Source organism: Chelonia mydas, chromosome 4 (genome assembly GCF_015237465.2).
Source record: "Chelonia mydas isolate rCheMyd1 chromosome 4, rCheMyd1.pri.v2, whole genome shotgun sequence".
NCBI lineage: Eukaryota > Metazoa > Chordata > Testudines > Cheloniidae > Chelonia > Chelonia mydas.
This window is the reverse complement of record NC_057852.1, coordinates 127,758,548-127,775,624: the sequence shown is the minus strand read 5'-3', so window position 1 is coordinate 127,775,624 and position 17,077 is coordinate 127,758,548. Positions and strand designations below refer to the sequence as shown.

Below are 17,077 nucleotides of genomic sequence, written 5' to 3'. Positions count from 1 at the left end.
AGGGGGATTTTTATGGAGGGGGGTTAAAATCAGAGAATTTGGGGTTTTTTAATCATGGAAAACTAGGATCCCTGACAATCAGTAAACTTAGATGCTTGAATTTCAGCAGTGCAGCATAAGTCTCAGACGGTTCAACCCAACCAAGTCTGTCAGCATTGTATCTCCACTTGGGGGCTAATGTCACTGAAGAATGTAACAGCAGAACCTCTAAATCAGGAAGCTAGTATCATGAAAATATTGTCCATGGTACAGTTCTGGTCATCTGGCTATACCCACTGAAGCTCAGTCCCTTACTATGAAATAAGTGCCACTAAATGTCATCCACAGAGTGATTAAGTGGCTCATAAATAGGAAAGCCTGTTCAGCAAACACTGCAACTAGAATCACAGAATCGTAGGACTGGAAGGGACACTGAGAGGTCATCTAGTCCAGTCCCCTGCACTCATGGCAGTACTAAATATTATTCTAGACCATCCCTAACAGGTATTTGTCTACCCTGCTCTTAAAAATCTGCAATGAAAGAAATTCTACAACCTCTCTAGGCAATTTATTCCAGTGTTTAACCACCCTAACAGTCAGGAAGTTTTTCCTAATGTCCAACCTAAACTGCTCTTGCTTCAGTTTAAGCCCATTGCTTCTTGTCCTACCCTCAGAGGTTAACGAGAACAATTTATGTCCCTCCTCCTTATAACTACCTTCTGTGTAATTGAAAACTGTTATAATGTCCCCTCTCAGTCTTCTCTTCTCCAGACTAAACAGACCCAATTTTTTTTCAATCATCCCCCATAGGTCATGTTTTCTAGACCTTTAATGCTTTTTGTTGCTCTTCTCTAGACTTTCTCCAACTTGTCCACATCTTTCCTAAAATGTGGCACCCAGAACTGGACCGAATACTCCAGCTGAGACCTAATCAGCGTGGAGCAGAACAGAAGAATTACTTCTCGTGTCTTGCTTACAACTCTCCGGCTAATACATCCCAGAATGATGTTTGCTTTTTTTGCAAGTGTTACACGGTTGACTCAGATTTAGCTTGTGATTCATTATGATACCCAGATCCGCAGTATTCCCTCCTAGGCACTCATTTCCCATTTTGTACATATGCAACTGATTGTTCCTTCCTAAGTGGAGTACTTTGCATTTGTCTTTATTGAATTTCAACCTATTTACTTCAGACCATATCTCCAGTTTGTCCAGGTTATTTTGACTAATGTCACAATCAGAGACAGCAGCACGGGACAGCCTGTTTTTATTAAAAAGATTCCTGCCAAAGCAACAAGTGACACTCATTTGTTAACTAAGTTCAAGTTCAACCCCCATATACGCTCTACCATGCTCTGAAATGAAGCATTAGTCACTGCACTGTCTGCCCTCCCAAAGAAAGCTGATACTTCTTTCAGAACAATACTTGCTTTACTACATATTCACTTTTGCAATTCAAATCCAAATGACAGGTTAATTTAAGTCCAAAATCAGGCTCTGTAAAAACAACCTTCAAAGTTGCGCTTCAGTCTCACCGAATCTTTATATCGCTGCAGTGCTCAGAGACCCCTGTCGATATCGGGACTCTGCTGTGCACAGGGCAGGACAGATACATAGGACGACAACATCCACTGCCTGGAGAAGTTACAATTGAAAGCCTAGATCCCGTAAGCTGTTCCACAGAAGTGAACCCCTACACCCGCATAGAGACCCCCTGGAATCAATGGGGCTCCACAGAGGCACAGGGATCCATCTGGAAAGGACCTAAGGCCTCAGCCCAGCAATCAGACTGAATGAGCAAACCTCTCTGCCAGTGTCAGAGCTCTTTTGAAGTCAGTGGGGTTCTATGCAAGTGCAGGAATCTCAAGGGTTAGAATGTAGGATCAAGGTTGAATAGCCTACCTGCTCAAGCTGAGTGACATGCAAAAAAGTAAATAAACAGCATAATTGGTAAAAAAGTAAACTAGATATAAATGTTAGCCCATGTATTACTAATCTTAGAATTTTTAAGTTTTATAGCTTTTATTTTTAATAATCTAAAGGGTAATCAATAACACAGATAGATCTCTCTATTTCAAAAACTTCCACCACTCTGTCTGGGCACATGAACTTTAATCTGAAAATGTTCCTTTTAAAAAAAATGGCTTCATCTTAAAAAACAATGGCCAGTGATTATCTTTAGGTGGTTGGTTTTTTTGTTTGTTTTTGGGAGGTGGGCAGTTATGTAACTAACCAAACACTGCATCTTCCCCGCCTGATTAATGATGCTGTAATTAACAGTTCTTTCCCTGTTTCCTCCTTTATGCTCCATCGACATCAGCAGAACAGCCCCTGGGATCAGGTCAGCCAAGTACGTGAGCCTGCCATTTAAACACTTCTTTTAAAGCTATATTTAATGTTGCCAGCCTTGTCTGCCCGTTTGTTGGCTTCTCACACAAACATTGCCATGCCTCCTTCTGTGCTGCCCCCATGCATGGACCGAATCTTCCTGAGCTCACCCCCAAGGCCTCTACCCATTCCAACGCAATTCCCTCCTGAAGCTCCACTTCTGCTGGGGCACCCATGGGAAACTAGCTCACTAATGATCTCAAGTTTGAGGAGTAATTGGGAATGGCTTATAGTACCTCTTTATTCGTTCAAAACACTGTTCACATAACTTTTTATAATCAAGATGTCATTATGTACCACCTTGATCGCTCTCCTTATATGCTGCACTACTTTCTTCCACCCCGTCTTTGGAATATGAAATCCCTGGAGAAAAGAACATGCCTTCCCTCTTGTTTGGCAAGTGCTTCGCACATTGTGGGAGTTACCCGAAATAAACAAGTAGCAATGAGTGAGGCACAGGGTATTTCCTGGAAATGTGTAGCTAGCTGGAGCCAAGAGGACTTGCTGCCCGGAGGTGCAGATGACAGTCATTAATAGCAATCAGCTATCAATCCCCAGGTAATGCCCTTCACTAAGGTTGTGCTACTGTTATAACTACAAGAACAGAATCATAGAATACCAGGGTTGGAAGGGACCTCAGGAGGTCATCTAGTCCAACCCCCTGCTCAAAGCAGGACCAATCCCCAACTAAATATCCCAGCCAGGGCTTTGTCAAGCCTGACCTTAAAAATCTCCCTAGGTAACGCATTCCAGTGCTTCACCACCCTCCTAGTGAAAAAGTTTTTCCTAATATCCAACCTAAACCTCCCCCACTGCAACTTGAGACCATTACTCCTTGTTCTGTCAACAGCTACCACTGAGAACAGTCTAGACCCATCCTCTTTGGAACCCCCTTTCAGGTAGTTGAAAACAGCTATCAAATCCCCCCTCATTCTTCTCTTCCGCAGACTAAACAATCCCACTTCCCTCAGCCTCTCCTCATAAGTCATGTGTTCCAGTCCCCTAATCATTTTTGTTGCCCTCCGCTGGACTCTTTCCAATTTTTCCACATCCTTCTTGTAGTGTGGGGCCCAAAACTGGACACAGTACTCCAGATGAGGCCTCACCAATGTCGAATAGAGGGGAATGATCACATCCCTCGATCTGCTGGCGATGCCCCTACATATACATCTCAAAATGCCATTGGCCTTTTTGGCAAAAAGGGCACACTGTTGACTCATATCCAGCTTCTCGTCCACTGTAACCCCTAGGTCCTTTTCTGCAGAACTGCTGCCGAGCCATTCGGTCCCCAGTCTGTAGAGGTGCATAGGATTCTTCCATCCTAAGTGCAGGACTCTGCATTTGTCCTTGTTGAACCTCATCAGATTTCTTTTGTCCCAATCCTCTAATTTGTCTAGGTCCCTCTGCATCCTATCCCTACCCTCCAGCGTATCTACCTCTCCTCCCAGTTTAGTGTCATGTAAGTGGCAGGTGATGCCATTTCAATTGGTACATCCAGGTCATCGTTAGATTATTAATGCCCTGTAATTATCTGGTTCAGTGCCACTGAACCAGCTCAACATTCCATTCACCTTAGCATATTCAATGAGTAATTATTTATGCTGCCCTCATGTTCTATAGAAAAATTTCAGTACTCGGTGTCTGTGGAGTAATGGCTTAAACTTCACAGCGTCGGTGCATTTAACTTTGATGCCAATTTCATGATCATAGATTTTCAAAGTAAGACTATAAGACTAGTAGTTATGAGTGAATACAAGTGTCAAGGGAAAAATGTCTTTGCCCATATGAAAATTACTTCACTGAACAATGAAGAAAATTGGATATCCTAACTGCATGATGATCACATGCAATAAAATGTGAAGGAATTCTGTTTGCTTTGCTCTACTATTTCTAGTAATACAGAATAAATATCAAAGGCTAACAAAGATGTATTTTTAACAACTCATTCTTTAATTTGTCTTGTTTTATTTATAGAAGAGAGAAGCTAAAGTTAATTTACATAGAATTTGATGCACACTGAGAACCGGACTCAAGTGCCAAAATCTCTTTCAAGGTTGCATGCTTCACTGAAAGTTGTATAGCACATCCTAATCAGTTATCCATGGTCTGGAAAGGTAGAAAACACAGTGTAATCCACAAGAGGCGATTTTTCATCGTCTTGCCTTTTTTCTTTATCGTGCACTTCCCTTTACAGGTCTAACGGGGGAAAAACCTACTAAATCCAAGATATATCATAGCCTGAAGTTCAACAACATATGCTAGATGCTCTTTGCTTGCACATCAGATACCATTCTCCGCTGGCTCTTGCCACTGGGAGAAAGGATAATTTTGTCCAAGAGCAGGACTTCACCTGCAATCCATCTTCCCAGTCTGACCTCAGGTGAACCAGGGACTCTACCTGCCTGAGGAAAGAGCAAAACTCTAGTGTGAAGCTAACACCACCACTCACTTATCACCACCAGCCCATGAAGAGCACCTATCCTTCAAACCACCTGCTCCTCCATCCTCCAGCTTTTCCCTTCTCTTGTGATCTCTCTTATTTGTGTTTGATTGGCAAAACTGACAAAATGAATAGCTTTGAACATGATCCTGCAGGGCCCTGAGCACCCTCAGTCCCCATTAAAGTCAATGGGAACGGGGGGTGCACAGCCACGAGGTACTTGGGACTCTCTACTATTAGATCCTTTTAAAGTAAGCTGACAGTGTTTTGTTGTAACCTAGGTAACATTTCATTGTTTAAGACATACAACTGTTTCTGTAACTGACAGTTTTTCCTGCAAGATTAAATTAATAACAGGATTATACTGTGTGTAGTTCAAATTAAGCATTCAACCAGGAGAAAGAACCTGGAAGTTCAGCACTAGCCATAGGGGGGGAAGAAACACAGAATAACATCTAAACCTCCTATAAACTATGACCCCCTCCTTAAAGTGTATTGAAGTCAATGCCAAGATTTCCACCACCCTTTGGATTTTCACTTAAAGTATTCAAATAAAGAAAACTGAGCAACTCACTCTAATGCGGGTCTCAAAACTCTAACTTTTAATGCTTCCAATATTCGATTTAACTCCACAAATGGTTCTTTTTGACTTTGGTCTATAGAAAGACCAGATTCCTGAAAAACAAAGTCACACCTTTTAGTTACCAGAAAAGTGGCCAGAAAAAGTCTACAAAGTAGTATCTCATTTTTGAAATTATTTACACTTTAAATATTAATACTCCAGTTGAGAGCTTCAGCTAACAAAATCAAAGATGCTTATCTGGGGTATAATTTCTACTTCTTGGTAACGTTAATCATCCTGAGCTATGGTTACCTGACAGAGCTCCTCAGCGACATCAAGCATTCCTTGTCGGAAAAAATGTTCTACCATCACCTCATTGAGAATTCGCTGGCTGTCAGCTTGCCAGCATCCATCTATCCCCACGCTGCTGATGTCCGAGTCAAAATTCTGAAACGTACAAATTAACATTTAATAGGCTGGAACAAATAACTCCATGTAATTATTCTTTCATTAGGCAGAGACATCTATGTCTACACTCCGATGCTTTTTGCTTGTTACTCAGCTGCCCTCAATTACCTCCCATTCTAAGAGAAACATGCTTCGTTATCTTCTGTGTGCAGTAAGAAGAAATCCGTGGCTTGCTTGCTTGGAGTCTGAAATTTATCCAATATAAGGAATTATGATAGCAAATTACAAGTCAAGTTAATTAATAAAAGGATTTCCAGCCCATGACATGTCCTCACAGAGAAGTGTCAGCAGAGGAGAGTTTTCCGTATCTTTTAATCTGTCCCTCCACTGTCTCCCCCTTATCTATTTGGGAACCTCTAGAACCTTGGGTCAACCTGTTGTCAGGTGCTAGAACCTTGAATAAAGGCGCTACTGAGTTATGTTAATAGGTGAATCATTAGCTCCAACTGAGACATCAGAAAGACTATAGTATCTCTCTTGGTAGAGGAAATTAAGAGTATAGAAGCTATCCTGCAGGGAAAGCTTACCCTGAGGCTGAGGTATGTTTTGTTGTTTTAGTTAACAATGAAGCAAAACCACAGAAAAGGGGTACATTTGGACTATAAACACTGGGCAGATACTCTGTTTAGAGTAAAGTGGGAACTTCACAGGCTTATTCTACCCAATTTAAACTGCTCATCCTTGCTTTCAACTATAGCTCCCCTTCACTTGCCAATGATGCCCAGTGTCTAACTGATCACTATATTTGGAGTCAGGAAGGAATTTTCCCCCAGGTCAGACTGGCAGAGACCGTTGGGAGTTTTTTGGCTTCCTCGGCAGCATCAGGCACAGCTCACTTACTGGTTTGAACTAGAGTAAACGGGGGACTACTTGAAGTCTTTAAACCAAGATTTGAGGATTTCAGTAACTCAGCCAGAGATTATGGACCTATTGCTGGAGTGAGTGGGTCAGGTTCTGTGGCCTGTGACGTGCAGGTCAGACTAGATGATCATGATGGTCCCTTCTGGCCTTAAAGTCTATGAATCTATGCCAGCTTCACTGTTCCCTTTATTTCCTGCACCAAATACCATCTTCCTGCCTTTTTTCCATGCTGCCCCATAGATGTGGAACAACCTCCTCCTCTCAGTGCATAAGGCCTCAACCATCTCCTTCCAATCTTAAAGACACAGTCATTAGTGAGGAACAAAAACACTAGCCCTAAGTCAACCAACTATCTTCTCCACCTCATTATAGGACGGGAGACATGGAGTGAGTCAGAAAGCTCAATATTAAAAATATAAAAGCTATGACCATTCACAAGCTGTCTCACATTTAACAAGAGGTTTGTCTTAGGTGTATTAATTTGTAAACTTCTTGAGGTATAGACTGTCTTTTCTTTTCTTTTTCTTTTTTGCATGTCTTGAACAGCCCTGAGCACCTTAGAGCTTAATAATAAACCTCATATCTGAAAAAATCCTGTGAACCATGCGAGGTTCATCTCCATCACCAATCCTGATGACAATTTCCCAAGCACATTGTGACTAGACAGATGGAACTCATTACAGCTGTGATATTTAATAAGCACTCAGGAGTTTGGTCTATCAGGGAGGAATGCACAGCTACAAATAAGCACTCAGATCGGTCCAATTCTGCTCAGGCTTTTGCTAAAGAACCTTATAGTAACAGTGGTTCTTCAACACGACTTGTCCATATGGATTTCACTCTTTGTTAACATGCATCACATGCACACAAGATAAGAACTGTTTAACCTGTAATGTCTGTTAGGGTCGTGTTTATGCTCTAGACATCCTCATGTCCTCCCAAACCTGATGCCATAAAGAGTGGAGAAGGTCAAACCATCCTTCAGTTCCTTTGCCAATACAGAATTTATGAGGAGTGGGACTCCACAGTAGTGGGGAAGGATGGTGGGTCATAGAAACCATGTGGACAACACATCTCAAAGAACCACAATTACTGTAGGAAAGTCACTGCTGTTTCTTCTTCAAGTAATTGTCCACGTGGATTCCACTCTTGGTGACTAATACACAGTTATCTGTTTGCCTGGAGGTGGGTAGTAGGAGTCCTACTTAAACAATGACAGTGAGACAGCCCTACCAAAGAAGGTGTCCCTCTAATGTGGCTGGGTGGATTTAATTTGGCTAATTCATAATAAGTACTTTTACTCAGATAATCTGAGAAGATATTGCCTGACCCTTAACCCTCTCTGCAGAGGTCACAAACCATCTAGATATATTCCTGAATAGTTTTCTCTTGTCAGTGTAAAAAGACAGTGCTCTTACTGCTGCAAGTGTGTGAAGATTAGTTTTTCTCAAGGTTAAGTGAGGCTTGGAAGACAAATGAACTGGTTTATATGGAATTCTGAAACAACCTTGGGCATGTCGGAGAAGCTACAATTAGCCTGACTCCTGCTCATTTCAGAGGCCTGCATCCAAATCCCCTTTATCTACTTCCACGGGCAAGAACTTGGGATGAGGCCTGAGCATGACCTTATGAAACACTGTATATGGGGGACCCACCCTGAGGGCCTGAAGCTCCCTTACCCTTTGAGCTGATGTAATGGCTACAAAAAAGGCAATCTTCATTGATAGGTGATATAGGGCAAGTGTTCTCCATCTTCTTCTTTCTGAGCCCTCCTGCAACATGCTATAAAAACTCCATGGCCCACCTGTGCCACAACAATTGGTTTTCTGCATATAAAAGTCAGGCCCAGCATTGGTTGGTAGCAAGCAGGGCAACTGCCTAGGGCCCCATGCCGCAGGAGCTCCCGTGAAGCTAAATTGCTTAGACTTTGGCTTCAGCCCAGGGTGGTGGGGCTCAGGGCCCCAGGCTTCAGCCCTATGCAGTGGGGCTTTGGCTTTCTGCCCTGGGCCCCAGCAAGTCTAAAGGTGGCCCAGCTAGGGGGACCCCCTGAAAAATTCACACAGCTCCCTAGGGGGCCTCTGGTTGAGAACCACTTACATAGGAAACAGGTTGCTAAGGGCTCAAGGGGGGGGACCCATCAACTCTGATAATACTATAGTGAGATTCCAAATGGGAGAGGGCTCCTGAACCAGGAGAAAAACCATAAATTAGACCTTCAATTCATCAAGCCCCTGTAGGTAAGAACTTTCAGCTTGACCCTGGACAGGAGCAGATATTGCTGTGAGATGGACCCTTACTGAGCCAACAGAAAGCCAGGATTGTTTCAGGGCTAAAAATAGCATTGCTGCTGTGGGTGTTGTCAAGGGAGGCAGCAGTGCTGAGATACCCATACAGAAAACCTCTTCGTAAGTCTGTCGCTCCTGCTTTGGAGGATAATATTCCAAACTTGAGTTGAACAGCTTCTTTCAGTGGACAGCATCCAGCCAGCATCCAAGCTGTCAGCTGTAACGAAGCTAGGTCCAGGTGTAAAAACTGACCATTGTTCTGCCACACTATGTTAGGCACAGCAGATAAAGTGATCGGGTGCTGCGCGCTGACAGATTCACCAGCTCCGAGGGGAGGCGGAGGGCGTACCTCAGTCCCAGTGTTCAGGAAGTGAGAAAGGCGTCAACAGTGAGCCTGGACTAGATCCCCTTTGGAACAGAACACATGGCATGTCTTGTTCTGGTCTGTGACAAAACTGGTCTATTCCCACTTGCGAAACACATTCTGTAACACCGGGTCCTTGACTGACCAGTCGTGGTTATTAGGGACCTGTCGGCTAGCAAGTTCTGAATGCCTGGCAGACACAAGGTGAGTGGTGTGATATGATGAAAAATACACCAACGCCATAGTTGAACAACTTCCTGACAGAGTGGCGAAGACCTGGCTCCTCATGGTCTGATGATATAGCGCGTAGCCATGGGGTCAGCACTTGGATAATGGATCCCTGGAGTAAAAAGCAGAAATTCTCTGCAGGCTAGAAGGATGACTGTGATCCAGGACGTTTATGTGCAGATAAGTTTCCTGAAGGGACCACAGGCCCTGAGTACAAAGATGGTTTAGGTGAGTTCCCCATCCCTGAGTGGAGGTATCTGTCACCACAGACTTGGTAGGCGGAGGTGTAAAGAAAGGTACTCTGTTGTGCACTTGATGAGGGTCTTTCCACCAGAGAGAGGACTTCTTGTGGGACCATAACCATCATGTCTGTGTGGTATGAGCTGGGTAAATACACCCATTTCAGCCACCCTTGTATGGAGCACAGGTGAAGTTTGGCAACATGCGTCCCATTAGCTACTGACTTGCAGGAATTGGGTTGCATATCACATGGTACCCAGTAAGACCCAAGTTGATAGGCATATGGGTAATGGACCCATAGAGGAGATTACTGGGAGCCTGATCTCTATGAGATTCGTGCCTTTTCCTACTGAGAACAGTTCCTGGAATCCCTCTTGGATTCCCATTGTGACGCCATGGAGGTGAGTGGGAGATGAGTCCCTACTGTGTACTGACAGAGAGGATGAGGAGTACAGAGGTAAGGCAACACTTTCAGGTGTACAAGGACACTAATGAGCCCTCTACTCAGATAGGAGATGGAGTTGGTACCACTCCAATATAGAGAATTTGGTGACCAGTGGTCTAGCCAGCACCCCTTTCAATCTCTCCAGAGGTGACTCTAGTACTAGACTCACAGCTAAATCACTCAGTACCATATATGTTCTAGGTACCAGTAGGGACAAAGCACCAGAAGCCAGAGGAATAGCAGTCTGCAGGTATAGGGGGTACCGCAAGCATCTGTTTAACAGCTGGTCCCAAGGGACCTTGGTCAGACCAATGGCTGCCCTTCAAGTCCTTAGTCTGAGGGGAGTCAGACCCCCACTAACTTTTTGTCTGGACCTTGTAGGCAGCAGAGAGGGTGACCTACACTTTGGCTCGACTCTGGAGAGGTGCTCCTTCCTGCCCCTTTCCAAAGCTGTCATCACAGGTATTGAAGGCGACGACTGGAGTCTCTAAGTCGATGTTGCCCTGGAGCTCAAGGTTGAATCACAGCTCACCGCAGCGCTCCTCAAAAAGGAACGAGCCTTCACTAGGTCCTTCTTTCCATGTGTGAAGAGGTCTTCACGGAGCACTGAAGAAGAAATAATCAAAGATGGGTTTCCCAGACCTTTTGAATCCACTTGGAAAACGAGTGGTAGATGGGATATGCCCCTCACCATTATTTAGAGGCACAGCAGCCTCCCAAGAAGGGCAAGTTTTGAATGCTGGGGATTTTGCTTCTGCTCTGATGGCTAGAGCTCTTGTACAAGGGGGTCCCTAGCCTATTAAGTGATAAAAGGGTTGGGGGATTTTATGTCAATGGGCAAAATAAATCTACATCAACAACACTAACTAACTAACCATTAGGACAGCATTTATAGGAAACAGGAAAGCAGGTTGTCACTGTAGTGGTTCTTCTCACTGCCATGGGTGGTAAGAAGGAACTGAGGGACAGCTGGCTCCACTCTGCTCTTTACACCCTCAGGTGGGAGTGTGCATGAGGGGAGGATACCTCGGGTGCAGGTGTGGCCCCAACAGACATTGCTGGCCAAAAGAATCTAACCTCAGGCACATGCACACCAAGAATGGAATCCATGTGGACAATCACTCAAAGAAGAACCTTTAGTTCATACCGAATGTGGTCAGAGGCTTACAGGTACTAGTATAGCACTCATAATGGAATGCCAGGCTTATATTTACCTGCACTCTGTCCCTTTAAGGCTGTACCCTCTTCCTTTAAGGGTTTGGAGTTCTGCTGATGAGGTTAAAGTGAACACAGTGGGGAAGCAAGATGTGATGCCAGGAAGATTGCTGTTGTCCTTCAGTGAGACTGAGCACATACAAACTGCGTTTGTTTGGGGGGGTTGTGGATATTATGTTTAATAAAACCCTAGTTTTTAAAACCTTTCCGGGTCTGGGAGTGTAACACAAGTAGAGTCACTCCCATATTATTATCTCATCTCATCTGCCTACTCACTCCCATGTTAGTAACTACATGCATATCCTCACCTCCCTCACCTTTTAGCTATTTTAATTACTGTTAAGGCAACACTTAGTTTTGAAATAACATCTGGTCCATAAACCTTGCAACTCTTTTCAAAGCCACTTAGTGCTGTATGTATCTGGCTATTTTGTCAGGTGACTAGCTATAAATCCCTGAAACCAGGCTAATTATGTTGTGGTTTCCAGTTGTGGCATTGCCAGCAGATCGAGGGACGTGATCGTTCCCCTCTATTCGACATTGGTGAGGCCTCATCTGGAGTACTGTGTCCAGTTTCGGGCCCCACACTACAAGACGGATGCGGAAAAATTGGAAAGAGTCCAGCGGAGGGCAACAAAAACTATTATGGGGCTGGAGCTCATGATTTATGAGGAGAAGCTGAGGGAAGTGGGATTGTTTAGTCTGCAGAAGAGAAGAATGAGGGGGGATTTGATAGCTGCTTTCAACTACCTGAAAGGGGGTTCCAAAGAGGATGGATCTAGACTATTCTCGGTGGTACCAGATGACAGAACAAGGAGTAATGGTCTCAAGTTACAGTTTCACAAGGAGGGCGGTGAAGCACTGGAATGGGTTACTTAGGGAGGTGGTGGAATCTCCTTCCTTAGAGGTTTTTAAGGTCAGGCTTGACAAAACCCTGGCTGGGATAATTTAGTTGGGGATTGATCCTGCTTTGAGCAGGGGGTTGGACTAGATGACCTCCTGAGGTCCCTTCCAACCCTGATATTCTATGATGTGCTAGAACATGATGATTTTGGGATTCCAGTGCCTGAAATAATTCTGCTGGCCCTTATCCTAATTCTCTCCTCCATTCTTTGAGGAATCATGTCTTCATTTTTTTTCTCCTGTTTCAACAGATTTACAGATGTCTCTGGTATTTTAAGTAAATTAGCAATTTCTCTAGTATTTTGCCATAGTTACGGGGATTTCAAGACCCTGCAGTGAATGTTCTGTGCTCTTCAGAAGCAATTATACATATCACAATGAGTGCTTATTCCATGTAGAACAAAACATTGCTTGCCCTTTGTTTACATTTTTCATAGCTGTCATGTAAGTATTATATTTTAGGAGTACTAGTGGCACCTTAGAGACTAACCAATTTATTTGAGCATAAGCTTTTGTGAGTTACATCCGAGATGCATCCGATGAAGTGAGCTGTAGCTCACGAAAGCTTATGCTCAAATAAATTGGTTAGTCTCTAAGGTGCCACTAGTACTCCCTTTCTTTTTGCGAATACAGACTAACACGGCTGCTACTCTGAAACCTATTATATTTTAGTGACCAGGCATTTCTCAATGCTGCTATCTAGATGAGCGAACTTGCTCCATCTTCAGTTCAATATAATTTCTGACATGTGGTATTTAATAAGGATCTAAGAGTCAGGCTTATTAGAAAGGCCCAGAATTTGTATTAATTGCATGAGCACTAATTATCGTATTATCGGATTATATTAATATTATCGTACCCTGCTCAGCCTTCTGGAAACATTATTCATACTGAGCATGGTCAGAGGCTTAACTGAGGTAATAACAGCAAATAATAATTTGCTTCCAAATTAGTAACTTGAAAAAACAATCCTTACAACAGCCAGAATAGTAGACCTAGGACAAAGAAATGTAGAAGATGATGTGGTGAATATACCAGAGCTGTACCGTAAAAAAATATTACTGATACTGATGAAATTTGGAAGGAATTTCAAGAAACATCAAGAAAAAAAATATATAAAGTGACATTGTCAGGTTAAATATCACTTTAAACAGATTACTGGCCTTCCCTATGTTATTAGTAGTACCTAAGGCTATTAAAAGTGAAATGTTTAAGATCTAGCTAATTTTCTCACTTTTGAATAGACATAAAAGTGAGACTAGTAATAACTAGTCTATTTCATTGTCCATTTCGTTTTCTGGTTCATAATATAATATTTGGGTTGTAAAGAATGCATTCTTTAATATCTCGCATAACTGTAATATCTGAGAAGAAAAGGAGTACTAGTGGTACCTTAGAGACTAACAAATTTATTTCAGCATAAGCTTTCGTGAGCTACTTCCGATGAAGTGAGCTGTAGCTCATGAAAGCTTATGCTCAAATAAATTTGTTAGTCTCTAAGGTGCCACTAGTACTCCTTTTCTTTTTGCAAATACAGACTAACACGGCTGCTACTCTGAAACCTGTAACATCTGAACGACACTCCAAAGGAATATTTATTTTTAAAATGTGTGTCCATGCCCCCTGCTCCCTGGACTAATTTTGTTTCATGGAAAATTTTCCAGACATCTTAGTAAAAGCTTGTTTCCCCAAAACTTATATTTGGGGTGAAATCTGACCTAACTGTATGCCTTTAAGGACAAGGTTTAGCGAAGGTATGGAAGAAATGGATGGAGTCAGCATTTCTCCACCTCATTCTCCTGATGACAATCCCACCTCAAAACACCAGCACAGGTATCCAACTACTAATGAGATGGATACTGCTAGGATATGAGCTTCCACTATTCACATCCCAATCATGATCAGCCAGTGTCAAACCATTCAAGAGTATGTTTTTTTACATTCAACTGGTAGAAATCACTGGCCAACCACTGCAGACAGCTTGTTTGATGATAACAATGTGACTCCGATCCTGGGAGGGGGGCAGAGAAACTACATTAAGATTAAATTTGGCTGTAATCATTCCCTTCCAAGGAAGCAACAGCCCTTTGTAATAAGGAGTAACTTTCACAGATGTGGAACCTGGGAATCTTGAATAGTTGATATGGAGACAAAGGGTTTGGTTAGTTAAAGATCTTGGTGAGATGGATGCTAATACTTCATGCCAAATTTGAAGTTCCTCTTCAGTTGTTATGATAATGAGCCTGTGATCTCAGCAAGAACCCTACTGGCAACATGCCTAGTAAATCTGTCCAGCTCATTAGTATGGAGTTGCATAAACAAAAGACTGGCCAACGGAAATATCATGCGTAGGCCCCTCCCTTTCATTACACAGGAAATGAAACATTTAATCTGAAACTCACTATGGACTCATTGCACACCAAATTCCATCAAAATCTGAGCTTGCTGAGCAGGAAGCACTGGTTGATTTGAAACAATAGATGTCACTGGGATGTAACACTCAATTAAAATCAGTGATGAGCTGCCAAAATCTTAACAACCGGTTCCCTATAAAAAGTTCTGATTTAAGGGATGTGCCCCAGTATGTATTTTTTGTACCAACAGGGTTACCATACGTCCGTATTTTCCCGGGAGGAATTTTTAAAATTTAAAAATTCCTCCCGGGCGGCGATTTAAGAACCAAAAAGCCTGACCTGTCCAGGAAAATACAGATGTATGTTAACCCTGTCTAAAGTTCTTTTTTAAAAAGATGGGCCTGAACTAGAATTGAGCTCCGTTTCACATGTGTGGGTCCCTGCCACTCCCTGGGGGTGTGTTAGGGTGACCAGATGTCCAGATTTTATAGGGACAGTCCTGATTTTGGTTTTTTTTTTCTTATATAGGCTCCTGTTACCCCCCCACCCCCTGTCCTGATTTTTCACACTTGCTGTCTGATCACCCTAGGGTATGCACATGTGTGGGTCCCAGCTGCTCCCTGCCCCCCTCATTGAAGCAGGTGTGCAGGGTTACTGCCCTGGGAACTGCAGGGCACCAGTGGACGTGGGGCCAGCTGCAGACAGGGGAGTGGGGCAGGGCTAGCTGGAAGCAGGGGGTGCGGGGCTGGCTGCGGGCAGGGCAAGGGGTGCGGAGCTGGCTGGAGACAGGAGGGTGCAGGGTTGGCTGGAGGCAAGGGGGTGTGGGGCTGGCTGGAGACAGGGCAGGGGCTGATTGGAGGTAGGGGCTGGCTGCAGGCAGGGCAGGGGGGTGCAGGGCTGGCTGGAGACAGGGGCTGGCTGCGGGCAGGGAAGGGGGTGCGGCAGGGGCTGGCTGTAGGCAGGGTAGGGGGTGCGGCAGGGGCTGGCTGCAGGCAGGGTAGGGGGTGCAGGGGTGGCTGGAGACGGGCTGGCTGAGGGCAGGGCAGGGGGTGCGTGCAGCAGGGGTTGGCTGGATACAGGGCAGGGGGTGCGGCAGGGGCTGGCTGCGGGCAGGGCAGGGGGTGCGTGCGGCAGGGGTTGGCTGGAGACAGGGCAGGGGTGTGGCAGGGGCTGGTGCGGGGGTGGCTGGAGACAGGGGCTGGTGCGGGCAGGGCAGGGAGTGCGCCGGGGCTGGTGCGGGCAGGAGGTGCGGGGGTGGCTGGAGACAGGGGTTGGTGCGGGCAGGGGGTGCGGGGTGGCTGGCTGTGGGCAGGGCAGGGGGTGCAGGGGTGGCTGGAGACGGGCTGGCTGAGGGCAGGGGGTGCGGCGGGGCTGGCTGCGGGCAGGCGGTGCGGCGGGGCTGGCTGCGGGCAGGCGGTGCGGCGGGGCTGGCTGCGGGCAGGCGGTGCGGCGGGGCTGGCTGCGGGCAGGCGGTGCGGCGGGGCTGGCTGCGGGCAGGCGGTGCGGGGGTGCGGCGAGGCTGGCTGCGGGCAGGCGGTGCGGGGGTGCGGCGGGGCTGGCTGCGGGCAGGCGGTGCGGGGGTGCGGCGGGGCTGGCTGCGGGCAGGCGGTGCGGGGGTGCGGCGGGGCTGGCTGCGGGCAGGCGGTGCGGCGGGGCTGGCGGCGGGCAGGCGGTGCGGCGGGGCTGGCTGCGGGCAGGCGGTGCGGCGGGGCTGGCTGCGGGCAGGCGGTGCGGCGGGGCTGGCTGCGGGCAGGCGGTGCGGCGGGGCTGGCTGCGGGCAGGCGGTGCGGCGGGGCTGGCTGCGGGCAGGCGGTGCGGCGGGGCTGGCTGCGGGCAGGCGGTGCGGCGGGGCTGGCTGCGGGCAGGCGGTGCGGCGGGGCTGGCTGCGGGCAGGCGGTGCGGCGGGGCTGGCTGCGGGCAGGCGGTGCGGCGGGGCTGGCTGCGGGCAGGCGGTGCGAGGTGCGGCGGGGCTGGCTGCGGGCAGGCGGTGCGAGGTGCGGCGGGGCTGGCTGCGGGCAGGCGGTGCGAGGTGCGGCGGGGCTGGCTGAGGGCAGGCGGTGCGAGGTGCGGCGGGGCTGGCTGCGGGCAGGCGGTGCGAGGTGCGGCGGGGCTGGCTGCGGGCAGGCGGTGCGGGGGCGGCTGGAGACAGGGGCTGGTGCGGGCAGGGCAGGGGATGTGGCAGGGGCTAGCTGCGGGCAGGGCAGGGGGTGCAGGGGTGGCTGGAGACGGGGGCTGGCTGTGGGCAGGGTGGTGGGTGCTCACAGGGAGAGCAGCTCGGAGCAGCCCGAGCAGCAGGACACAGCCCAGGCCCAGCAGAGCAGCTGGGGACGCACCAGGCAGCAATG

General features: G+C 46.6%; 1 protein-coding gene across 3 annotated transcripts in view; it reads right to left on the bottom strand.

The window, feature by feature from the left end:
- RMND5A (required for meiotic nuclear division 5 homolog A) overlaps window positions 1-17,077 on the bottom strand; it is a 44,530-nt gene that overhangs the window by 14,524 nt on the left and 12,929 nt on the right. For all 3 annotated transcript variants that reach the window (XM_037898302.2, XM_037898301.2, XM_043544876.1), the window contains 2 exons: window positions 5,682-5,816; window positions 5,382-5,482 (listed from right to left, as the gene is read on the bottom strand). In XM_037898302.2, the coding sequence (XP_037754230.1) occupies window positions 5,382-5,482; window positions 5,682-5,816 (236 nt within the window). The remainder of the gene's footprint in view (window positions 1-5,381; window positions 5,483-5,681; window positions 5,817-17,077) is intronic.